Source organism: Carassius carassius, chromosome 44, assembly GCF_963082965.1.
Source record: "Carassius carassius chromosome 44, fCarCar2.1, whole genome shotgun sequence".
In the NCBI taxonomy this organism is placed as follows: domain Eukaryota; kingdom Metazoa; phylum Chordata; class Actinopteri; order Cypriniformes; family Cyprinidae; genus Carassius; species Carassius carassius.
This window is the reverse complement of record NC_081798.1, coordinates 20,364,881-20,391,645: the sequence shown is the minus strand read 5'-3', so window position 1 is coordinate 20,391,645 and position 26,765 is coordinate 20,364,881. Positions and strand designations below refer to the sequence as shown.

Sequence of the window (26,765 nt, the reverse complement as noted above, 5' to 3'; positions counted from 1 at the left end):
TGTGGCCCTTTTGCCAATTATGTTTCTCCCACGGCGACGCCTTTTCGCCAAGTTGAAGCCAGCCTCGTCAACATAGATAATTTCATGTGGGACTTGATTGGCCTCCAACTCCATGACTCTCTGAAAGTAATTAGACACAGTGTATGTACATGCTGTGCTGTACTGTATATCTACTGTATGTCCTAATGTACTCCAGGTTTATAGAGTAGTTTACTGCAAAATAACCCTGTGTATAGTACAGTAATGACTGTATTGCATAACCTTACCTGGAATATATATACCAATACGTGACGGAGTTCTTTGATGCGCTCACTGTTCCTTTCAAAAGGAACTTTGTATAGTTGTTTCATTAGGACTCTGTGTTTAGCTAGAGTCCGAGAAATGGATGTTATGCTGATTGCTGCAATGTTCCCAAAGACAAGGTTGTCCTCTACAACTCTGGACTGAATGTCCTTCAGTTTTATTTCATTGTCAGCAATCACCATGTTGACAATAGCAAGTTCCTGTTCTTCATTCAGGAGCTTTCCTCTGCCCCCTGAGGGAGGTAGACGTTGAATCCTTAGAGGAACAAAATACAGTTACATATTAGAGACCGGAGGCATACAGTCACTCTAATACTGTAAATGGTAATATTACAGTATTTACAGTACACTTTGCTGTAGGAGAAGCAATATCCTACCTGTTGGTTTCTCTGAAAATACGGACAATGGATGCCACTGTGTCCCGGCTGAGATTTGGTTGTACTCGTTCACCAGCCTCTCTATATGATAGCCCATGGTTTATGACATGGTCAATGATAGTTGCTCTTATTTGATCAGTTACCCTAGCTCTGGTCCTTCTTTGAGCGCCACCACGCATTCTAACTCCTCTCCCTCGCCCCACTCCTCTGTCTCGTCCTTGCCCTTGCCCCACTCCTCTCCCTTGCCCTTGCCCCACTCCTCTCCCTTGTCCTTGCCCCACTCCTCTCCCTTGCCCTTGTCCTTGCCCCACTCCTCTCCCTTGTCCTGGTACTCGTCTTCCTCTCCCTCTTGCAGGCATTCTTTCTTTCTTTCTTTCTTTCTTTCTTTCTTTCTTTCTTTCTTTCTTTCTTTCTTTCTTTCTTTCTTTGTGTTGCTCTATATTGTTTCTTTTCCACACAAGATCAGCCCAAAGAGTCCTCTTTTAGAACATATGATCATGTGATTGAAAGAACCTCAACACCTGAGTGTGCTTCCTAGATGGGAATCAGCTGTGATTTATATATTTGCATAACTTCAATAAGCTGTTTCTCATTAGCAATGGAATAAAATACAGGGAATATATTTGTGTTTCAATTCACAATATGAACAGCTGTTTACCTTGACTTTAGCCTGTAAGGTTAGGTTTAGAACATGGTGTTATCTGTTCTGACATACAGTGTTAAATCATTGGTAAATTTGGCAGTAAAATTCCATTGTTTTGGTCTTGTTTGAGCTTGTGTGTAAAAGAAGTTAAAGCATTTTAAATTTGTGTTAATTGTATGCATTTTGTGTTAAAGCAACAAGAAATGTGTTAATAGTATAGCTTACACAGGCGGATGTAGTGCTAACTGTGTTAAGAGTTTTGGAAAATTGTTAAAAGTATTGAAAATCTGTCATAGCAATCGTAAAAAAACTGTAAAAGCTTTTGTAACATTGTACACTAAACTAGACCATTTAAAAGCTTGGAGTCAGTATTATTTTTATTTTATTTTATTTTATTTTATTTTATTATATTTTATTAAATGATAGAAAATAATACTTTTATAGTAAGGATGGTTTAAATTGATCAAAAATGATGATAAATACATTTATAATATTACAAAATATTTATATTTCAGATAAATTCTGTTCTTCGGAACTTTCTAGTAATCAAAGAAACCTGATAAAAAAATCTGCTCAGCTGTTTTCAACATAATAATAATAATAATTCTAAAAAATGTTTCTGAGCAGCTAGTCAGAATATTAGAATGAAGGGTCCAAGTGTGACCCAAAAAAGAGGGTTAACATGACATACTGTATATAGTGTTGCAAGTTCTTTAGACATTTTACCAAGCAGGCTGTGGAAATTGCTTGAAAAGAGGTGTCCTAGGTAGTCTTGATGATACGGGTGTTTCTGCCAGTCTTTGTGCAGGAGTCCCTTAGAGTCAATGTTAAACTGCAATCTTTGATAACCTGCAGATCCATGAAAGAAGGGCAACGTTCTGTCAGGACGATGAGTCTTTCCCCTGTTCCCTTTTGAAAAGGTTATTTCAGTTAACTCATTATGACTTAATAGAAATAGTGAAACAACGATATCCTACATCTTACTTGGGCCCTTTGACTAATGCAGTATCAGTCCAGAAGAATTTTGCCTGTTTTCCCTTTTCAGAGACAAAGATTTCCTTTGTGCTCACCATCAATCTGATACCAAATTTCTCATGAATAATCCTAAAGTGGCCAAAATAGGTGTGAATCTTGTTTCCTGGGATAACGTTCTTATCTCCAATGGTTTGGCCATTGATTACAATCCCTATGGAACCCCACCATATGTGTGATTTCAAATACAAGTCATTATAAGCCATTTATAAGCTATTTATAAGCTTTTTATAAGTTGATTTCTCTGAAATGTTAAGGTACAATATTTCAAAATTCAAAACTTCTTGTTTCAATAGAAATGGGATTCTTATATCCAACTGAAATGTGAAAAAATAAAAATAATATATAAAATATGAAAACAACTTACAAAGCCAGAAAATGCATCTACTATTTAAACTTCTTCTTTTTCTTCTGAGGCTAAATTTGGATTTCCTTCTAGAGTTTTCAAGCTATAACCACCAAACGTGGATCAGACCTCCAGATTGGTCTGACTCGGGTTGCCATCTTTTCTAACTGATCTGACCTATGGTCACTCACTCACTCTAAACTGTAATAAAAGTAATATCATAAGAATGCAGAATAATTTACTGATGAAGTATATAATGATTATCTCCCTGCTTTGCTTTAAAATAAATATTTCAGTGTTTAGAGTTCCTAATGTGCTGTACTTGCAAATTCTGTTTAGTACTACTATGATGATTAAACTATGATGGATATTTTCCCATATTGACAATGAAGACATAATGTAGCTCAGAATGTTACTTATCACTGAGTTAATCACTTCATTAGTGCAGCAAAACAAAAAACAAAAAAGTGAATGACAACAAAACCAGACCTACCCATTGCTCATTTCCTTTTGAGACGACCAGGGCCTCAAAAGACCCTGAAGAAAAATGTATGTACACAAATATGCATAATATCCACCCTGCGGACATGATGCACCAGCTACCCTGTCACATTCAGGACTTCTAAACCAAATTTTGTACAAGATCAAATATTTATTTGAGTGGGAGTGGGAATTTGTGATCATTGTTCAGCTCTGAACATATGCAACCTGGTATTTTTGTGTATATATTGTTCTTGCTTAAATAATTTTTTTACTGTTCATGTTAGTATTTGGAGGTAAAAATGGAGGATAGAAACATAACACACGGTTGGACAGGCAGTTTATTTTGTAGTCACAGAATGCCAGTGTGTGTGTGTGTGTGTGTGTGTATATATATATATATATATATATGTATGTATGTATAAAAAAACAATGAACAGCTCTTTAAACCAGCTTTATAAGATTTTGCATTATAACCAAATAAACCCATCACATCTTATATACTTCAGACTACATGAAAGCTAACATGTACTTTTTGTGCAGTGCAAATGTGGGTACAGTGACAGATGTTGTCTATTTTGTTTTGAAGAGACCAGAGACAATGTAGTCTGTGTGAACTCCATCGAGGAGCCCGGTGCCATTATTGTGAATGAACCAGCAGGGCACATTTTCTCCATTCTTCACGTCCTGTCTGAAATCTCTCTTCCAGCCCCTGGAGTTGTGTGAGATTGAATGAAAATCTGAATGAATTTTCAGTCTCTCTTGAGGTGTGAATTCAACAATGCATTTTATGTTCGTCTTCATTCACCTGGTAACAGTGAGCTTGTTTCCTTTCACAAACATGTTGGCATCTTGTTTATCAGGGTCCTTTCCTGGAAACAAGTCACTGACCTCAAAGTTCACGCCATGGTAGAACTGACCTGCAGTAAAAAAATAAATAAATAAATAAATAAAAAAAGCAAGCTTTTGTCAAAGAGATAATTACCCTCAAGCCTTCAAAATAGATGTAATGCACTTAATTAACTGGAAACAAATAAATAAAAGCGTGGAGTGTTGGATGCTTAATGCACAGCAGCAGCTTTACTTGCATACGTTATTTACCAAAGGTTAAAGGTTCAAACTCTAATGCTGGATAACAAAATAATTCATGCCCTAGACCTAGAAAGTTACTGTCCAGCAAACTTCAGTTCCAACCCTGCTCCAACAAACTGACTGGAATTATCAAGTAACCCTGAAAACCTTGATGAACTGATTCAGTTGTGTTTGAAATCTGCTAGATGGTACAGTAGCTCTCCAGGAACAGGTTTGCACAGTGGACAGGGTATAGTACGTCATTTGTCACACAACTAGTGAGTTGTGAAATGTTTGTAAAGACAAGAAAACTTGAATGTGGGGATGATCAAAGATTCAAAGGATAATATAAAAAGTCATAACATAGTTGCATCTCTGTACAGCTTTTCTCCTAAGAACATCTAATTTTACCAAGCAGGCCGTGGACGCTGCTTGAAAAGAGGTGACTGTCCAAGGTGTAGAACCCGAGGTAGTCTTGATGATACGGGTGCATCTCCCATATTTTGTGCAGGATAATGAGAAACTTGACTGAGTTCCTTAGGGTCACTGTTAAACTGCGATCTTTGATCACCTGCAGATCCATGCTGGAGAAAGCAAAAGATTGTGCTCAAAATCAAATCAAATCAAAGAAGGTGAATAAAAATTCGGCCATAATTTATTTTCTAAACCCAAATGCCAAAGCACTGTTTAATATAAATGTATTTAATTAACTTACTGCTGTCCTTCTAAAGTCTTGTTAGTCCATGAGAATTTTGCCTGTTTTCCTCTTTCAGACACTAAGATCTCCTTAGTGCTCACCATCAATCTGATACCAAACTTCTCGTGAACAATCCCAAAGCTCCCAAAATAGGTGTGCATCTTGCTCCCTGGAATGACTTTCTTATCTCCAATGATCTGGCCATTTACTACAATGCCTGAATATGATTAAATATGAGAAGAAAGAGAATAAACCTAGTCACAATTACCCACATTTAAACTTTTTTCTTGTTTTTTTTTTTTTTTTTAAAGAATGAATCACCTGTAGTTGGGTCTCTAACCAGGTTGAAGATGGTACCAGGTTTGTGATCAATGTTGAAGCACAGAGCGTCCTTCTGATCTGGCAGCTCAATGATGAAGTGTGGATCTCCATCAACTCCAAGACAACAACAGACAAACTCATGAGTAACGTCAGATATTTTTCTTTACTGTAATAGTTATTTTTAAAATGAATTTAAATTACAAAAAAAAAAAAGAAAACTACATGTCTTCTCACCAAAAGAGGGGTAGTGTAACATTTGGGGTTTTACTGCTTGGCCTAGGACAGCACTGCCAACCATTTGAGGTGGATCATAGCCTATATCTTCAAGTAGTTGTGAGATGTCGATATAGTCTTCATTCCAGAGATTTTGTAACAAATGTAAGTTAAGACACTTCTCAACGTTCACAATGATGATGTACCAATCAAATTCCTCTTACCAGGTTGTGTTGTGTCCTCTCGCTGATCTGTGAATCAAAAGAAAACAGTGTTAATGTGTCACATTAGCCCCTCTTCCGCCGGTCACATTTTGTGGCCTAATAATAATAATTATAAAATTCAAGCCCAAATAACTCATAATTTGAATATTGCTTTTTACATCGAATTATATTGTCATTGGCTTCTACAAAATACAATGGATGCGCAGTTCAACCTCTTGGAGTTGGAGGTCTATAGGTTTTTATCAGCCCACAAGGAAACAAAGGTAAGGTTTACTAGGTTCTAGGCTGGTACAATGAATAGGTTCTAGAAAGAACTAGTTTCTGGATTTGTTGAAGTTGGTGAGATTAGTAGAGGGGAAATGACTGTGTCATAAACATTTTATTTACCTGCCTATGAGCTGCATAATAAAATACTTGTCTAAAGTTTAGAACACCTCTATTTACCAAGTTAGAAAAAGAGGCTTGCCTAAGACATGAAGCACTGTCATTGCACTACTGGAAAATGGACTTTTAAAAAGTTCTAGATGTTGATCTTTGAAAAATATCGGTCTTTAAATGCAAGAGATTTAAAGTGTACCTACATATCTTAAGTTGGATTTTAGCACTACTTCCACACAATTAAACTGGATTAAACAGAAAATTAGTTCCAAATTTATTAGAATTTAAGTTTGCCAGTTTAGTATACCAAAAGTTTTTTTTTATTAAGTAGCCTACTTATGCAAATATGTATTTGTATAATTAATAGATTTAGCATTAAATAAATGTAATTCAAATACATTTTTGTATATTTATTTGTATATTTATTATATCAGGGTAATATATCTAAAAAAGAAAAAGAAAGAAAGTCATACAGATTTGGAACAAGATGAGGTTAAGTTAATGATGGCAGAATTTTCATCTCTTTAAAATGTAAAAACGTCCCTAGGTTATGAATGTAACCCTAGTTCCACGAAGGAACGAGACGCTGCATCAAGCGCTTTTGGGGAACGCCTTTGGCAAGAACAACTCTGAATATCGTGTGCAATCAGTCCAATAGAAGAGCGTGACGTCACAGGCGGGGTGACGTAGCGACCAGGAAGCTATAAAAGCACATGCCGTGCAGCTGGCTTCAGCTTCGAGTAGGGAGCAAGCACCGGCAGGGGTGCCGGGAGTATGGCTCTGCGATGCAGCATCTCGTTCGTTCGAGGAACTAGGGTTACATTCGTAACCTAGGGAGGTTCCTCTTCAGGAACTCGAGCTGCGTCAATCGCTTTTGGGGAACGATGTGCCAACGCTGCCAGACTACCAAACCCCTGCCTAGTGTGTATCTGAAGAGCACAGCTAAGGCAAGACGACAGAAGAGTCAGGAGCGGTTCGCATGTCAAGATTGTAAAATCTGGCAAATGTAGAGGGCGTGGACCATCCCGCAGCGTTGCAGATGTCCAAGAGGGTCACACCTGCTAGAAAGGCCTTAGAGGCAGCCATACCCCGCGTAGAGTGAGCCTTGGCTCCCAAAGGAAGGGGAAGACCAGAGGACTCATAGGAGACGTTGATAGCCTCGACTATCCAACGACTAAGGGTCTGCTTAGAGGCAGGGGAACCCTTTTTAGGAGGACCGTAGCAAACAAGCAATTGGTCAGATTTTCTCCACAGGGCAGCAATGTGGACGTATGCGTCCAGTGCTCGAACTGGACACATACAATTTAGCTGTATGGCTCCCGAAAGGGAGGAGGGCAGAAGGCCTGCAGTACGATAGGTTGTGGTGTAACAGAGGGAACTTTAGGAACATAACCCGCTCGAGGGTATAAGAATGCTTTGGCCATACCAGGGGCAAAGTCTAAGTAGTTAGGGGCCACCGAGAGGGCCTGAAGGTCTCCAACTCTCTTTAGAGACGTACTCTCCAGTAACAGGGCAGTCTTAAGGGTCAGATGTCTATCTGAAATATCTCAAATTGGCTCGAATGGAGCTTTGCAGAGAGCGTCTAATACCACAACCAAATCCCACGGGGGAATACAGGACCGTACTGGAGGTCTCCGCCTCAGTGCACCGCAGAGGAAACGTGTAACTAGGGGGTGCCTACCCACTGACTGACCATCGAAAGGGACCTGGTAAGCAGCTATGGCCGCCACGTACACCTTTAGGGTGGAGTGAGTTAACCCTGCAGAGAGCCTAGCTTGTAGAAACTCCAGAACTGTACCAACTGGGCAGTTAACAGGGTCAAGCAGGCGGTCTCTGCACCATGAGGTGAAGAGTTTCCACCTCAGGGCGTACAGTTTCCTCGTAGAGGGAGTTCTGGATTGGAGGAGGGTCTCAACAACCTCAGTTGAGAGACCGGAAGCTATGAATTGTGCCCCCTCAGGGGCCACACCTATAACTTCCACAGCTCCGGGCGAGGGTGGATTATTCTGCCCTGCGCCTGAGAGAGTAGATCTGTCCTGATCGGAATCTCCCATGGAGAGCCGTCAAGGAGAGAGATCAGATCTGCGAACCATACTCGGCCCGGCCAGAACGGGGCTACTAGCAACAGATGGACCCTGTCCCGTACTCTCGCCAGAACTCCCGGGAGCAGAGCGATGGGGGGAAAGGCGTACAGACGAAGCCTCGGCCAAGTCTGTGTCTTGGCATCTAGTCCCAGTCGAGCTGGGTGAACTAGAGAGAACAAGAGGGGACATTGCGATGTCTCTCGAGTCGCGAAGAGGTCCACCTGAGCTTTGCCAAATATCTGCCATATCTGCTTCACCACCTCGGGGTGAAGCATCCATTCCCCGGGCCTCGGCCCCTGCCTCGACAGCATGTCTGCTCCCACATTCAATCTCCCAGGAATATACACTACTCTTAACGAGAGGAGTTTGCCCTGGGACCACAGGAGGATCTGGTGTACCAGCTTGTATAAGGGGCGTGAATGCAGACCTCCCTGGTGATTGATATAAGAGACCACCGATGTGTTGTCGGTGCGCACTAACACATGACAGCCTCTTAGGTCTGGGAGGAAATATTTCAGTGCTCGATACACTGCTAACATTTCTAGACAATTGATGTGCCATGTCAGATGGCGCCCGCTCCACAGACCGCGGGCAGGGTGGCCACTCATGACCGCACCCCAACCGGTGAGGGATGCATCTCTCGCTAGCGTTACATGGCGACCAAGAGCTCCCAGCACCGGGCCCTGATTCAAGGACCAAGGTTTCTTTCATATGTCTAAGGCACGAAGGCATCACCGCGTCACCTTGATAGTTCGCCATGGATTTCCTCTCGGGGAAAACCCCTTGGTCTTGAGCCACCACTGTAGGGACCTCATGTGCAGGAGGCCAAAAGGTATCACGTTGGACGCAGCTGCCATGAGCCCTAACAGTCTCTGAAACTGCTTGACAGTGAGTGACTGGCCTTCTCTGACTCTCTTGACTGAGGAAAGGATTGACTCGATCCGAGCAGGAGACGAATCCCATATTACGCCTAGATAGGTGGTTCTCTGAACTGGAGAAAGTAAACTCTTCTTGGCGTTCAGTCTCAAACCCAGCTCCACCATATGGGCGAGAACGACACCTCGATGTCGAACCGCCAACTGCTCTGACTGAGCTAAAATCAACCAATCGTCGATATAATTCAGAATGCGGAAGCCCTGCACATGGAGGGGTACCAGAGCCGCATCTACACATTTCGTGAACGTGCGGGGTGAGAGTGCAAGGCCGAAGGGAAGTGCTCGATATTGGTAGGCTTTGCCCCCAAAAGCGAACCTCAGAAACTGTGTTGTGGAAGGATGGATATGTGGAAGTATGCATCTTTGAGATCTATTGTGACAAACCAGTCCTCGGATCTGATTTGAGCTGCAACCTGTTTGACAGTGAGCATTTTGAACTTCAGTGACATTACTGAGAGGTTTAATTGACGTAAGTCTAAGATCGGACGCAACCCTCCATCCTTCTTTGGAACTATGAAATACCGGCTGTAAAACCCGGACTCCCTGTCTAGAGGATGGACCACCTTGATGGCCTCCTTCCTTAATAGGGTATTCACTTCTTGTTCCATCACCAGAGCCTGCTGGGGCTGACGACTGTCGGTGTAACCCCATTGAATCTCGGCGGTGGACGGCCGAACTGAATACAATAGCCTCTTTCTACTGTGTGCAGGACCCATTGAGATACATTTGGCAGTAGTTTCCATGCTGCTAAATATTGTACTAAGGGAATCAGTCTCTCGAGACTGATCTCTGGTGTAAGAGGCCCCCGAATCTCCGCTACGCTCGCTGGTGGACATAACTGGGAGTGACACTCGCGGGAGACCGCTGCGCCCTGAAACACTGGCAGGGTTGGCAGACCGGCCCCCAGAGGGCGCTGGGGTGAGACGGGCACCGTATTATGAGGTGGACACCGCTCTACCCCAGTAGGGGCTACCCTCGTGGTCACTGTGCCTGTGGCGTCAGGACCTCTTGGTCGAGGACTTCCTAGCTTCGATAATTGCACGAAGATCTGACTTTACCTTGGAAGTCCCCGACTCAGAGCAAGAGCACGAGTGGCGACGCTCTGCTTTTGAGCCTCGCGGTATGAGGAGCTCGCTTGTCAAGTCAAGTCAAGTCACCTTTATTTATATAGCGCTTTAAACAAAATACATTGTGTCAAAGCAACTGAGCAACATTCAAAGCAAAAAGGGAAGGCTCCGGGCTGGAGGTGGCTGTCTCGGCCGCAGAAACTGCTCATCTAATTTACTTTTCTGCGGCTCATGTTTTTTCTCTGCAGGCCACTCGATTTTTAATTTATCAACTGCACGAGTACTAGAATTCAAAGGTACACCACGCACATCCAAAAACTTTAAAACTGGGTGCTGGGCAGACAAGTAGTTGAAAAGGTAAACAATGAGTCCGCACACCAGAAAATGCTCCTTAGAAATTTAATGGTTGCTCACCACGTGTAACGTTTCGGGCACAAGCCCTTCATCAGACTAGTGCCCGAAACGTTACACGTGGTGAGCAACCATTAAGTTTCTAAGGAGCATTTTCTGGTGTGCGGACTCATTATCAACTGCACGAGTAACCACCTCCAACAGCTCCTCATACTGGGGCGATAGGGGTGGCGAATCCCTACTAATCGTCTCCACATCCACCTCATCAGATGAAGACAGGTGGAGTGTCGACCCCTTGCCCTGGGGGGAAGAAACCGACGAGCGTGCTTCCGAACCCAGGGTTTGGGCGCCGGATCTGGCAGATGAGGAAGGAGATAAGGACTGGCCAGTCTCCATACCCTCCGCCAGATCCACCTGCGAACCCCACGAGTGCAGCAGCCGCTCTGCCTCGGCAGAAGTGGGGCCAGCACCGCGGGGAACGCTGGCGAAGGCTCTCTCCTCGAAGAGAGCCCTTTGGGATCGAAGCGTCCGCATCGGCAATTGTTCACAATGAGACCAGTCGGCTCCTTCGAGAGCCGACTCAGCGTGCTTCGACCCCAGGCAAACCACGCATAAATCATGTGTATCCCCAGCCGTGGTGTAGCGTTGGCAGGGAGGAACACACAATTAATAGCGCGATTTGGATTTGCCCTTCACATGTCTGGTCTTAGCTTTGCTCTTTGGCATTATGTTGCTTTATTGGGACAGACAACAATAAATAAGACTTACAAGGCAGACTTTTGAACATGCACACACAGAGCGCTTGCTGAAAGACGCGAAGCTGAAGCCAGCTGCACGGCACGTGCTTTCAAAAGTTCCTGGTCGCTACGTCACCCCGCCTGTGACTTCACGCTCTTCCATTGGACTGATTGCACACGATATTCAGAGTTGTTCTTGCCAAAGGTGTTCCCCAAAAGCGCTTGACGCAGCTCGAGTTCCTGAAGAGGAACTGCAAGTACCTTCAGTCAACTTGTCAGCAATGAGTTTTTCATCCTCATCTTTGGTCTCTGGTTTGGTGACCACCATGGAGGTAACAGGCGTGACAAAGTTATATCTTAGTGAAAGGTTTAGAGCTTGAGCTGTGATGTTCTCCTTGTCTTCTGCGGAGCATTTCTCTCTGTTAAAACGTTATTGGAAACTATTATTTTTGTCATTCTCAGGTAATATTAGAAATATTGGAATGCATGTTCGACCTTTCATCCAAGAGCTGCTGGATGGTCAGGTATGCCCACAGTCGCTCTGTGAAATCCCCAAAGATGTACTCCTGATCAGGAAACACACTGTCCCACTCCTCAGCAATCACTAGACCCTCGACTACAAACTGGTCTCCCAACTGAAATCAGGTGTATGTCACTAATGAAACAGTACAATCAAACTGATTTTTATTTAATAACTAATAATATGCTTTGCTTACCCCATTTGCTGATACTTCAGTCTGAAAGGTGTTGGTCTCAAGTTCTTGTAGACGTCCAGCTACAACAATCTCAGAGCCTTTGAAAAATTGTCTAAAGTGACTTTGTGTCAATTCAGTTACAGCGTTGCCAGGATAATTGAGGTTCACCTCTAAGAGAAGTGGGCTAGCCACCTCATCATAAAAACCCTGTAGAGACAGAAAATCATTCAGGCCCTGGATGCAATCTGGATCAGGCTAGATTTATTGAATATATAACAGTATATTTTATTGTCTGATAATACCTTTAGTTGAAGGGCAGCATCAGAGGCCTCATAGACTCTTCGAGCGAGTCCATCGTTCTGCTTGGCCAATGTGTCAAGAAGACTGTAGTCCACATCATAGCCAAAGCCCAAACAAAAGAGACTCATGCTTCCATTAATAGCATTCTGGACATTTTCTTGGATTTTGGATAGATCTAGCTGGCCTTAAACACACATTATTCATTGCAGATTGTTAAAATAGTATAAATTAAGATTTGGAATGGATTTTATAAAGCAGAAGTTTTCAAACTATTTATTGCCATGGACCTGCAATATAATGATCCCCTTATAAGGGTTACCTTTCTTAAAATAAAAAAGAAAATTATAAATGGTCTTAAACTGTTTAAAAAATTGCTAAACATGATATTGTGAAGAAACTTTATTGTTTCCGGAATTTAATATATAACCTTTATATTAGTGATTAGACAACCTGATTTTATATTGCAACATTTAGCTGGCCACTATATGTATATTAATTTGGCTCTCAAAGTCCAGGATGTTGATTTCTGTTTGACTAGTTAAAGTGATGGTTTACCCCAAAATGGAAAATTATTTACTTCCCTTTAGTTGTTCCAAACCTACAAGAGTTTGTATATTCGGTTGAACACAGAATATATATATATATATATATATATATATATATATATATATATATATATATATATATTTTTTGTTTTCAATATGTACTAACTCCAGAAGGCTTACATTTTCCAGATAAGAGAAGCAAATGTGTTTCTCTTTTTCTTAACATTACTACTAATCACATAATAAGCATTGATGATATTAAAAACAGTGACTGTTTAGGCTGCATTTAGACTTTTATTTTTACATAATTATTATTTTTACATAATTAGATGTTTAGTCCTAATGCCTTAAAAAATATACATCACACGAGTATCATATTAATTTCTTTCTCAAAGGTGAATTCTAAAGCATATTGCCCAACTAAGACAACATTAAATGATTAATAATTATCACCAAAGAAAAAATATTTTAAACAGTTTTGTATTCTGCAAAGACAATACACACCAGAACTGGGTAGCCCATCAGTGAGTAGAATGATCATGGACATGTCTGGGAAAGAGTGACTTTTTTCTGAGATAAGCATATCCACCGCAGACAAAATGCCCTTGTTTATATCAGTCACTAATGGAAAAATATGAGAGAATGTTTAATACAGAATCAATAATTTACTGCAAAATAAAGACTTGATGTACTGGGTTACTTGAGAACCATGGCTCAATATGTCAGAGCTAGGATATGATTTTAACCTTGTGCAGGGTTTAAAGTCCTTTTATTTCACTTCATACTTACTGTGTCTCGCTTTAATAGTTTTGACAAATTCTTTCGCTTCTGTCACATTCTCTGGTGTAGCTCTGCTAAGAAATGGTCTCCACGACTCTATAGTGTCATCAAACGTGACCAGTCCAAAGTAATCATCTTCATGCAGTTCACTTAATATAGTCATCAGAGCTTCCCGGGTCTACCAACAAACAATCAGCAGATGATTGAAATGTACAAACTAGGAGGAGAGTATTGGAAGTGTTCATCTGACTCGCCTGTTTCATCTTCTCTCCCTCCATGGAGCCACTTCGGTCGATCACAAATACCACATTTTTAGGCATTTGTGGCAAATCATCTGGGGCAAAAAAGTGTACAAAGTAGCCATTTATTATCTGAAACAGAAACAAGAGAACATCCGAATAAGGCATGATTAGTAAGCAATTCATTGTGAGAAGAGGCTTTCTTGATACTGTACCTGAATTTCACCTATATCCTGTGGGTGGTTCACATCATATCTGATGAATAAATCTCCATCAATTAATGTTTCTTCACAGTCTGAGCATGTCTTTTGCTGATCCAGTGTTGGAGAGAAGTACACATGTGCCTGAGGAGGATCATAGAAGATCAATGTTACAAGCATAGCAAGAAGTGTTTCTTCTAGTAGTTAAGTACTTTACTGGTAAAGTGAGATGCTTAATGATTAAACTTTTATTACTAGATCAAAATACTTCTGGAAACTGTATTTTGCCTGGTTAGGACAGAGTGTAAGGTGGAGCTATATGAAATTTAAATAGTTTGCAGGTAACTGCAGTAGTTTAAAATAAAACTATACTTTGTTTTTGTAAGAAATCAAGTTTCAGGTTTCGGATATAAATTCGAAATTATGATAAATTAAGTCACATTTATAAAGCTATAAGAAATACTCACAATTGAGACCTAAAGTTGCAATTACGAGAAATAATCCATGACTGTCAGTCACAGTATAGTCAATTGTGAAGATGCTATTACAAGATACAAACATGCAACTTTAAGAATTTTTTGCAATTACAAGAAATTGTTACAATTAAAAGAAAGTCACAAAATTTGCCACTTTCTTTTTATTTACATAATGTATGTATTTTTTCATTTATTTTATTTAGTTTGGTTTGGCCTTTTGTTATGTTTTATTAAGGTATAAACAGGCGCCCATATCAATTAACCAGTGTTAGAAGATTACTGGGTAATTGAGATTTAACTATACTTTTTTTCGCTAGAAATAGTTACTTTGATTTGGTTTGGCTTTTTGTTTTGACTAAGGCATTAACAGGCTTTAATTTTAGTCAATCAATGTTAGGGGATTTCATTTGAACCTTTTTATCAGTGACAGTTTTCTTCACTAGAGGGAGCAGTTCATTGGTGATGAATGTACCGTTGACGTCCACAAACGCAATCCCGTACGGTTCATAGATATCTACCACAATCTGTGGGCGAGAGACATTACTGATATAACATGGCTTCCATTTTTTTATATTTGAACTGAATATGTGGAATGAAAGAGTTTGAGAGAGAAACTGATGATGAACCTCAAAATTCTGAACCAGCTGTTTCGGACAGACACCTATCATGATCTCATAGCTGCCAAGACGCCGTTGCAGAAGCTCTTCGTAAGTAAGAGTGAATGTAACGCGGCTCTGGGCTGCGATGTTCACAGACACTGAAAACTTCTCCATGTTCCTTCCCGAAGCCCTGAAAAGCAAAAACAACAAAAACAATCTCATTTCTGGGAGTGAGATTAGCAAATACTGAAAAGCAAATGTGTACTCTGTCAGCAGTCCAGAGCTTAGCTATTGACCTGTACTTACTTAACCAGGCCAGCAGTTTGGCCGAATGACACAGCACTCTCATACTGCTGCCTGGCCCGCTCTTTTTCCTTCACCTCGCTGACATATATCCTGCCCTCAATCTCTCTAAAAAAACAAACACAAAATATTTCACGAGGCACTAGTTGGTTTTGGGCATGCTAGAAAAAGATTGTAAGTGTAATAGACATATTTATAGCTTGTGCAAAGAAAGGAGGACTAACATGCTAAAGTTGGTGATGAAGGCTGTTTTGGGTAAGTCCACCTCAAAGAACACTTCCTGTGATGCATTGGCTGTGTTCAAGGCTTTGGTGGTCATGACAGTGTGAGCAAAGCGAGATGCGACCTTGCAGTCCACTCGCATACTCTGCACTTCTATCTGAGAGAGAGACTGATAGATAGTAAGAGAAAGTTAGAATCTACTGGACAGTACTATTTATATTGAATTTATATTTAATATATGTAAATGGTCAAAGCATGAGAACAAATTATTTTATTTTATAACTTATGGATGATATCTTCAACTTCCTAAAAGATTGTTGATTTCAGTGCTGTTTTATAACTACTGTAGTTATGAAAACTTTCAGCTGTTTGAAAACATCTGTCCACCATATTTTGTATGCATAAACAGACATGGCCATTCTTAACTTTTGACATTCTTAACATTCTTAAGACTTCTGGTGTCTGCTGCTTTCAGTTATTTTAACTGTACAAAAAACAGCCTATTACTTCTGTGTTGAAAAATAAGTTGAATAAACGCCACCTACTGTCAGAGAGTGAATTTACTTTTTCATTCAGCCTGTGTGCCATTTTTTTTTTTTTACAGCATTTGTATTGGTGTAAAAAGGACTTTGTAGGAAGGTTTTTTTTTTTTTTAGGTCACTTTTTCCACTCCAATTTTGGACCTCAGTGTGCTGTTCCAAGGCAACATTCCCAGCTGTTAACAGTCTTGTTCAAAGGAGTATATTCGTCACTTTTTTGAGGTTAAAACTTTTGATAAAATTTTTGGTTTGTTTAACTTTCTAATCAGATGTTGCTTAACAGATAAATGACTCTAAATGTCACTGCTGTGAAGTACTTTATCTAGTCAATTTACATCAACAGAATTAGACCAGGTTAGTAATTTCACATGACTTACAGTATATGGTAACTTTATACGAGGGAACAACTTCAGTATATTACAGATGTAAACGACAGAATTTATATATATAGCAAACCAATCAAAAGCATCTCAATATCATCGATTTACTAAACTGCCTTTAAACGGCAGGAGGCATCGTGCAGATTACAGATTAGAAACAGGCAAGGCACCAAATGACAGAAGATTTTCAGATGTAACCCCCTTTGAAATCATTCACATTTTCAGAAGTAACTTATTTAATTACAATTTTTTTTTAGTTTCTCAGTAACAGTAACGATAGATAGATAGATAGATAGATAGATAGATAGATAGATAGATAGATAGATAGATAGATAGATAGATAGATAGATAGATAGATAGAGGAAAAAATTGACACTCACCAGCGTTGTGCTCTTGATGTAGACTTGAGAAACTGAAAAACCTTACCTGTTTTGCTGAATTATTGTTTTGATCTCTGATGGTCATAGTGTCTTGAGTTTTAGCTGTAAGAATCGCACAAATACACACACACATCCACAGCATGATTTTAACTGCAGACATGGTGAAGCCTGGTCCGAACTGACTTCAACACTGGGTGTAAACGTTCTTAAACGGGAGTGAAATGAAGAGAGAGAGAGATGGATGAATGAACGCCTGTGTGTGTTGTCCAGGCACTATAAGGGTTGCCAAAGGGGTGTGTGAGTGTGCCCAGTAATCTAGTACATTCTCCACTGCCTACCCACTCCACCCAGAACAGACATCCATCCGTCTGTCCATCTGTACATACATCCTCTGTCTGTATGTATCATGTCTGTCGCACTACAGTGACAATAAAAGTATATGAACCTATTAGAGTTGATTGGTTTTCTGTGTCAATTGGTCATAAAATGGCATCTGACATCAAAATAACAAGTATAGACAAACAAAATGTGCTTAAGCTAAAAAACACACAAACAACTATATTTGTCTTTATAGATCACATCCCATTAGACATTCACAGAGCTGTGGAAAAAGTAAGTGAACTTATTGTCCATAGGAACATTACTTTTTTTTTTTTAACACAAGTTATTTCCTGAGTCCCTTGTTTGTCCTGAGCAGTTAAACTGCCAGCTATTCTTCAGAATTATCCCCCAGATCCTGCACATTCCTTGGTTTTCCAAACTCTAACTTAATTATCTGTGAAACAAGCATTTGACCATCATAGTTTTGCAAGTTCTGATGTGGGACTGCTGATGTGCTTTGCCTCTAAAGTGCTCTCTTTTTCATGAAAGTACAGATGCTTTTTGTGGTGTGATGAGAAATTCTTTAGACCCTCTGTTTACTTGAATAACTCACACAGAACCTCTCATTTATCAGAGGTAACTCCTCTTTACCGTATGTACTGAGAGAGAGAGTTTATGTGCCCGAGAGCTGCCAAATGACAAGCAATCAAGCTGCTGAGAGAAATAGAGATCAAGTGTGTCAATGGGTCTGTTCACGGTTTTCTGGACTCCAGTGTGTCATGTTTGGATAGCATTGCTAAGGCACTAGAGTGTTTGTATGTGTTTTGGTTTTCTCACCACTCCCTCTCTTACAAGGCTGAAGTCAGATATGATGTCATTCTTCAGTCAGCACTGAAGCAACACAAACCAGGGATGGCTGCAAAAGTGCCCTCACTGTGCATCCAAAATTATCGCAAGGACTAATAACTATCATCCCATTACTCTCATATAGTAACCAACATATAGGTCATATGGTTCATCATCAAAGAAATAGTGTCGATAAAGTGACGTTGACAGCCAAGAAAAGGTGGCACTAATGCAATCTATTTTTGCTTAAAAGAAACCGAAACTGCTGTATACGGCCCGCAATGTTTTTAGTACATCCCACTGGATCATTTTAAGTCATGTAAAGATTCCTCTCAGTTATAATATTAATACTATCTTTATCCAGAAGATTGCTATTTTCCAGCCGCTCCCCGTATTAATTTCAACGTGCACTCTGATCATAAAAACAGCATTTTCCAGTTAAGATGGCAAACAGATAGGTTTTTTTTTACAAGTTCAAGGGGATACTTGTATGTTTAGATTGTTTGGAAATCTGTTATTTAAATCGCCATCACACCACTATGCACAAACAACGGGTGCCAGATTTGCACTTGCCTCAAATTTCAAAGGTAAAATTCATTGTCATCAAAAGCTTTTTGCCAAATGCATGACAGAACTGTTTGCACTGAACTATGTTCTTAGGGTTTCCGTGGGTCCTTAAAAACACTTTATAACCATGTAAAACTCTTAAATGATACAGAAAGTCTTAATTATAAGAGGTCTTAAATTTGGGGACAGAAATACAAGAATTGCAATATAGATAGTATGTAGTATGTAGATTAAACTTCAAAAGGCTATGATTTCACTGAATAAACTAGAGGGCAGCACTTTTCAATAAAGTCAAGCTAATGCATTATAAAAATCTAAACAATTAAGACAATAAGATATATTTAAGTAATTTAATATAATGATTAATAATAATTGTTTAAATTACTATGATAATTGGTGCTTTTGACTCTTCCCTTTTCTTAAAAATTGTTTAAAGGCTGAAATGTGAAGTGCAGGTCTTAAAAGGTCTTTAAAGCTCTTAAATTGTATTTTAAAAATCCTGCAGTTAACCAGCTGTTTTATGGTACCATTTGGAATAACTATTTATTTATTTGTTTTTAATAAGCCCTTTTTAGCTGTTGTTTTGAGAATGTTTTGTAGGCCACTAATAAAAAATAGAACCTTTGTACATTTGTTTGTTGCAAATTTCCAGACAATGCAATTGAGATGCTTGCTTGTTGGGCTGATATTGCTGTCAAGTGACAACAAAGTTTCCCTTCTCAATTAGCTTAACTGCACACGTTTTATAGTTAATAAAATCTTTAAAAACAAATTACATTAAATATAGCCTACTTTAATTTTCTTTGATAAAAAGACGATGTAAAAGGTGTCTGAACATAGATTAGTAATGGTAGCAAGTTCGTTTGGAGGAAAGGAAGAGGACAAAGGGGTCAGCTGGACTGCTGACGTATTTATTTAACAAATAAAATTAAAGTTCACAAACACCAACTGGTGACTTTTATTCTGATACGTCGGCACAACACTCTCGGTTTGCTCTTTCCGGTTTCGGTTTCCGGTTTGCGTCAGCAGTCCGTCTCTCTCTCGCTTGCTTCCGACTCTCCTGGCGTTTTATACTCTCTCCACGCCAATTACTAGAACAAGAAACAGGTGATGATAATTTTCGCCCAAACCACTCACTTACCGCTCGTCTCCTGATTCTCTCTCCCGCTGCAGACTTCGCTAAACCACGCCCCCCCTGCCACATACCCCCACCGCCCGACTCCATCCGGCCTGCAGCCCCCCCCCCCCCCCCATTTCTGGAGAGGAAGTCGGCCACCGCCATCTGAACACCCGGCCTGTGGATCACCTTGAACTTAAAAGGCTGAAGAGCTAGATACCAACGAGTGATCCGCGCGTTGGTATCCTTCATGCGGTGGAGCCACTGCAGCGGAGCGTGGTCCGAACAGAGGGTGAACTCCCGTCCCAGGAGATAATAGCGGAGGGTCAGGACGGCCCATCTGATGGCAAGGCACTCTTTTTCGATGGTGCTGTACTTAGCCTCTCTCTTCGAGAGCTTCCGGCTAATGTACAGCACCGGCAGTTCCTCTCCCTCTATCTCCTGAGACAGGACTGCCCCCAGCCCCCTGTCCGACGCGTCTGTCTGCAACAGAAAAGGGAGAGAAAAATCAGGAGAGTGTAACAACGGCCCGCCACACAGAGCAGCCTTGACCTGAGTAAAGGCCTGCTGACATGGCTCCGTCCACTGGACCGTATCTGGCACCTCCTTTTTAGTGAGGTCAGTCAAAGGGCTGGTGATACGCGTCGAATTTCGACACAGCATTCACCTTGCGGTAATCTACACAGAAACGGACTGAGCCGTCCGTTTTCGGAACTAAAACTATCGGGCTCGCCCAGTTACTATTAGATTCCTCTATTACCCCCATGTCAAGCATAGCTCCTAATTCAGCCTGAACTACTTTTTTCTTGTGCTCAGGTAAACGATACGGCCGGCTGCGAACTACCACTCCTGGCTCGGTCTCGATATGGTGCTGAATCAGGTTAGTACGGCCCGGTAGGGGCGAGAAGATGTCGGCAAACTCTGCCTACAATTTCGTCAAATCAGTGAGTTGGGACGGCGAGAGGTGATCTCCACCTAGAGCCAGGGCGAGGGATTGTGGTTTGATATTCGCCTCTGGCCCGAGATCATCCTCTCCGCCAATCACCGTTGCCAACATCACTGATTCTGCCTCATTCCATTTTTTAAGGAGATTGAGGTGGTAGATCTGACGGGACCCATTCCTATCGGACCGTATTACCTCATAATAGAGATCTCCGACCTGTCGTGCGACCTCGAACGGTCCCTGCCACTTAGCCATTAATTTGGAGCTCGAAGTTGGGAGTAATACAAGTACTTTCTCTCCCGGTGCAAATTTGCATAACCTAGTTCCCCTGTTATACAGCCGGCTCTGGCGGTCCTGGGCTTGTAACAAATTCTCCATTGATAGCCGCCCCAATGTGTGGAGTTTTGTTCTCAAGTCCAGCACATACTGAATTTCGTTTTTGCCCTGAGATGGTCCCTCCTCCCACGTTTCTCTCAGTATGTCGAGCACCCCCCGGGGCTGGCGTCCATAGAGAAGCTCGAAGGGGGAAAACCCCGTGGAGGCTTGCGGGACCTCTCGCACAGCGAATAACAAGGGCTCTAGCCACCTATCCCAATTTTTCGCGTCTTCGTGAACGAACTTACGGATCATGGATTTAAGCGTGCGATTAAATCGTTCGACCAGGCCGTCGGTTTGTGGGTGATAGACGCTAGTTCGAATCGACTTAATGCCCAATAATCCGTACAGTTCGCGTAGCGTACGTGACATAAACGCCGTGCCCTGATCGGTGAGGATTTCTTTTGGAATCCCCACCCGGGAGATAAGACGAAACAGGGCATCCGCAACACTTTTAGGGCGAGAGAGAGAAGGGGGGAGAGAGGGAAGGAGAGAGAGAGTTAGTAGGTGGGGGTGCACCGACCCCTGGGCACGCCACCATGTGGTCCTCCACCCACTCGGCTGTCTTTTTGGGAAGCCGAGCGATGAACTGCTCCAGCACCACCAGGTCGACGACATGCTCCACGTCGCTTCCCTCGGCTAGTAGCCACCAGGATGGGCTTTGCATGGCGGCGGCGGCAGTCCTGCTTCCTTCCCGGGTTTCGGCACCAGTGTAGCAAGTTCGTTTGGAGGAAAGGAAGAGGACAAAGGGGTCGGCTGGACTGCTGACGTATTTATTTAACAAATAAAATTAAAGTTCACAAACACCAACTGGTGACTTTTATTCAGATACGTCGGCACAACACTCTCGGTTTGCTCTTTCCGGTTTCGGTTTCCGGTTTGCGTCAGCAGTCCTTCTCTCTCTCGCTTGCTTCCGACTCTCCTGGCGTTTTATACTCTCTCCACGCCAATTACTAGAACAAGAAACAGGTGATGATAATTTTCGCCCAAACCACTCACTTACCGCTCGTCTCCTGATTCTCTCTCCAGCTGCAGACTTCGCTAAACCACGCCCCCCCTGCCACAGTAATCTGGCCCCTTGGTATAAAGGAGAAAAAATGCTGGCCCTCATCACTATTAAAGTGATTAATGTTATAACCACTAAATCGTAAAGTAATATGTCCCAAAACACACTACATGATACCATTATTTAATGGTTTTAATGGTTAAAAGTTGATGGTCTGTAGTGGTATTTGTAGTGGAAATAATTCGAATTTCTGTGATGGTTTCTATTGTTTTTGTTAGCATGTGATGTTATTTGCCATAAATGTGACAGGAATGCTGTAATATTGTGAAATAGTAGCGAGTGTTTGTAGTTGTGGTGGGCCTATTTATACTTACTTTAAGGAATAAGGTGGGTGTAACGAACAAATGAACAAACCAACAAACAAAATAAATAAATATGGCATTCAAAACTTATTCTGGATAATTTATATAATAATCAGTTATTTGGTTTGTATGCACTCCACAAGTTTGTATACAATTAAAGACCTTTGTAACTTTATAAAAGTGGTATGCTGATAATACAATTTTTAATAAAACAATCTGTATTAAAATAATCACAAAAATTTGTCTGAAAAATGAAAAAAATAGTGGGTGATCATTTGGACCCCCTTTTTCATCCATGTCAACCTTGTTTCCAACCATTATTTTGGGGCTTCTGTTCGTCTTCATGGCTGTCGGCCTACTTAACCCCAGTAAGAGCTTTCTGAATCAGTGTTTAGTCAGTAATGCATGTGAAATCAATGGGCTGGAATGAAGCTGTGTGCTTTGCAGGTTTAGTTCTGTCCCGTGGCTCCTGCAGTCTCGCTGGCTCATACTGGGCAGGGGTGAGGATGTGCTGTCAGAATCTCTATTGAGAAGCTGACATCATCACAGAAACATACAACATCATCACTATGGAAACAAGGCTGGCCAGAAGGAGTTTGGTCCGGAGGAATATGGGATTTGGACACGTTAGGGGCCTTTCTCACACAAAGTGTTCAGGTGCTTAAAAAAGCTAGACTGAGCTTGTGGCGCAAGATGCTCAAAAAACAGTTCAGTTCGATGGTCAGTGTTTTTCATTGGATTCTAGTAAGATATATATTGAATTTTATTGTATAGTAGATACATATGAGTGCTGAACCCTTAGCCTCTTTAGCTGTGATTAGATGGCTGAAGTGTATTTCCTTGAGGGAGAGGGCAGAGGAATTGACCCAGATCATGTCGGAAGTTCAGGAGTTGAGCTGTATTTGAAGGAGTCTGAAAGGCCAGAGGGAGATCAGGCTATTGAGGCCTGTTAACTCACAACAGATGTGCTTCTCAAAGCAATGAAAGAGAGGGAGAGATATGGAGATAGGGCGTACATAGAGGTATAGAACTCAATATAGTCAATATAGTAACTGTTTTACAGTGTTGCTTTGAATCGTGAAGTGCTGTGAAACTGATATTAAGTCTTATTTTTTCCCTAGATAATGCCCCTTCAGGTATTGGATGTCTCATCACGGTCCAGTGAAGGTTCCAGCACTAAACACTAGATGGCAGTACAGTCACAGCATTGATCTAGAGGCATTATCCACGAGATGGCAGCACAAGTTGGTATGATAAATTTGAAATGTGAAAATATGTGTCTTAGTTTCATTAATAGGTGAACTTACATTTTGTGCCCTTTTTTAAATGTATTTTTTATTTATTAATAATAATTAAAGACAATGTATAGAGCATCTGTTTTTAGGAATTAAAAGCATTACATAGACATTAAATAGTAGTAAAGTTTTATTATTATTATTATTATTATTGTTTATAATAATAATTATAATAATAATATAAAAATAATAATGCATTTTAGCATAATATTTAATTTTAGTCTAATATTTCATTGTGGCAGGACAATTATATTCCATCTGAAATTAAATTCTTTATATATTTATTCTTTTTACATAGACTCACAGGGTTTTATATTGTATTTTTTATATTAATATTTGAATACTGGCATGTATGTATGTATGTATCTATGTATGTATGTATGTGTGTATAAACCACTGTCATTATCCATGAGATTGTAAATCTCATTTAGAATAAAAACCTTAAATCTTTTTTGTTATTGTGGTTTCAGAAAACAACAATAACAACACAAACAAACAAACAAAAAATAAACATGACCTTAAGTGACTCCATATTTATCCTATAGTATCCAATTGTGTGCTTGAACTAATATATTGTATAATATACATTATAAGTTGCATGTCTAAATTTAAAAGAGCAATCATTTGAATTTACTATAAATCACATAAACACAATCTAAGATTGATTTGGCATATTCTTAGCATCTCTGATGTCAAACTATTATATACATTTACATGCGGTTGTATGTAATCATCAGATTAGTAACAGTGATTGATCTTTTTCATTATACAGAATACACCTATCAAAAAAAAAAAAATATCAAAATATATTTTTTTTTCTGCAAGAAATACTGTTACCAAAAAATTATGTAAAATTCCCTTGTCTTTTGAACGAGCATACCTTTATTATATAGTTGAGCCTTGTTTAAACGTATGTGTGGTATTATTTTATTCACCTGCTTATCCCAAATCTATTACAAAAATATGATATTATAATTTTATTTTGGAAAACAGAATACACAATTTAAAATTTGACCTTAGTGTTTGAAACGAGCACATAACATTGCTAGAGAGAAGAAGGGCTTGTGCAAACAGAAATTTAATTGGATTTAGCTTTTATAACAACTCTTTGTGACAACTAGTCTTTTAGTTTTTTAAATCTGGTTCTAAACTGCTCGTTTTGTAATATTACTGATTTAAAGCTGTGTTAGTCTGTCAATAGTTTAGTGTTGCTTTAGTCTGGCAGTATATTAATATGTAGTCTTGTCTGTTTGTGCTTATATAGTTTATTGTCTGTATTTAGTGTTTTACTAATCTCACTATTTTAATGTTGCTCTTGACAGTAAATTAATACTGGTTTTAAAGCATTTTATCCTTGCTATTGTTGTTATTTCATTATCACTCTAGTTTGATGGTATATTAATACTCCTCTAGCATTTTGTCCCTGTTAGTGTAATAATGTCACTATAGTCAGTTTGTTAGTATTCTGTTGTCACTCTGTCAGTATTTTAATGTCACGTAATGTCCCTCAAGTTTGTCAATGTTGCTCTAGTCTGACAATATATTAATATTACTCCTAGCATTTTCTTATTGTTAGCATTTGATTTTCAGTCTAGTTTGTAAGTATCTTAATATCGCTCTAATCTGTCAATATCTTAATGTCTATCAATATATTAACGTTGCTTCGGTCTTTCAGTATTTTAATGTCTCTGTGAATTTGTCAAAGTTTTAATATCGCTCCAGTCTGACTTATACAGTATTACTCTCATAGCTTTTTTGCTCCTATTAATATTTCAAACTTAAAATGGCGTTAATGTGTGCCGGTGCTTTGTCTCAGTCTAGTCTGAGTATATTAATGTTGCTCTAACCTGCCAGTATAAACGTTGCTCTAGTCTGTCAGTACTTTGTGTCATGCTTGTCTGCACATGTCATATGTAACAGGATCGGTTTCATTATCATTCAACCGGCTGATGTACTGAATGTAATGAAAAATCCAAACACGGCGTGTCACTGAACATGACCTATGACCTAATTTCTCTTGAACTGTATCTAATGGTCCTGAACCTAACCCTAATGGTTCCAGCTCCATCAGAGCTCTGTAAAGTTGCTCCACGGTGTCATCTCCACTCTGATCTCCATGTCCAGGTCTTGTTCTCCACCCGTCACCCCTTCTTCACCCCTCGGCGTTCCGCCACGATCCCCTCACACCCCTCCTGTGCTGTACCTTTGTCCCTGTTTGAATATTTCACATTGCTGTTGCCGCTGGTGCGTGATGCAGGACTGAGCTCTCATTGTGTGCACGCGTGTGGGAGCGCTGGTATGCGGGTCCTTGGCGTGTGGTGCGACGGGGCATGCGTGTGGCCGCTGACGCCAGTCTGCCCGCCTGTGCCCGCCTGTCTGTCTCAGCACGCCGCTGTTTGGACACACCTGACCGAGGCTGGAATCACCCACATGGCCGCCCGGGTTTTATCTCTTTCTCGTCTCCTTCGTTCTCCGGTCGTACATTGACTCTTTCGATCTCTGTCCTTGTTTCTCTCCGTGCTCCTTAGTGTGCTCTTTGTATTTGACTGTCTCCCTCTTTCACTGATTTTTCTTTCATGTCTGGAGTGGTTAAAGAAAGGGTTCATTTATTTCTCGTGTCTCTTTCGGAGCCTTGTGAATCGTATCATGTGATTTTGGGCTTCATTCAATCAGATTTGCTTGAATTGCTTATGCTAGTAAAACTTAGAGCTTTAGAGCTTTAGGTTATGAACTGTCCAAGATCCATCTTGATTTATGTTTGGTGCCCCAAAGTAACATTTTCTAAAGACATTTAAATATTAACTATCTTTTCCCAATAGAATAATTTGTGTTGCTTCATCTATGTGCTTCATTCATGATTGGTTGTTCATGTGTAGATTTGAGGTCTTTCTAACTTCAATAAACTGATGTTGCTTCATTTGGGACAAGTTTACTTATGTGGCAAACAGTGAGACACGTCTACAGTCTGCTATTCATCTGAAATATCATGTCTTAGAGGACTTTTACACTTCGACTTG

General features: G+C 40.4%; 1 protein-coding gene across 1 annotated transcript; it reads right to left on the bottom strand.

Annotated features, from left to right (window-relative positions):
* Window positions 1-3,569: 3,569 nt before the first annotated feature.
* On the bottom strand, window positions 3,570-17,161 carry itih3a.2 (inter-alpha-trypsin inhibitor heavy chain 3a, tandem duplicate 2). Its single transcript, XM_059538086.1, has 20 exons — window positions 16,963-17,161; window positions 15,620-15,786; window positions 15,399-15,503; window positions 15,120-15,282; window positions 14,907-15,017; window positions 14,033-14,161; window positions 13,833-13,949; window positions 13,588-13,756; window positions 13,303-13,419; window positions 12,256-12,437; window positions 11,975-12,160; window positions 11,754-11,893; window positions 11,520-11,677; window positions 5,707-5,733; window positions 5,504-5,590; window positions 5,270-5,383; window positions 4,967-5,165; window positions 4,663-4,835; window positions 3,989-4,100; window positions 3,570-3,892 (listed from the first exon to the last, which is right to left on the bottom strand). Exons 1-20 carry the CDS (start codon window positions 17,074-17,076, stop codon window positions 3,754-3,756), a joined length of 2,709 nt encoding a protein of 902 aa, XP_059394069.1. The 5' UTR covers window positions 17,077-17,161; the 3' UTR covers window positions 3,570-3,753.
* Between the last annotated feature and the right edge of the window lie 9,604 nt (window positions 17,162-26,765).

Coding starts and splice junctions, on each gene's coding strand:
- itih3a.2 (XM_059538086.1), bottom strand. CDS start 17,076: ATGTCTGCAGTTAAAATCATGCTGTGGATGTGTGTGTGTATTTGTGCG. Junction 11,678..11,753: donor CAGCAGCTCTTGGATGAAAG/GTCGAACATGCA, acceptor ACGTTTTAACAG/AGAGAAATGCTCCGCAGAAG. Junction 5,384..5,503: donor GTTACACTACCCCTCTTTTG/GTGAGAAGACAT, acceptor GTTGTCTTGGAG/TTGATGGAGATCCACACTTC.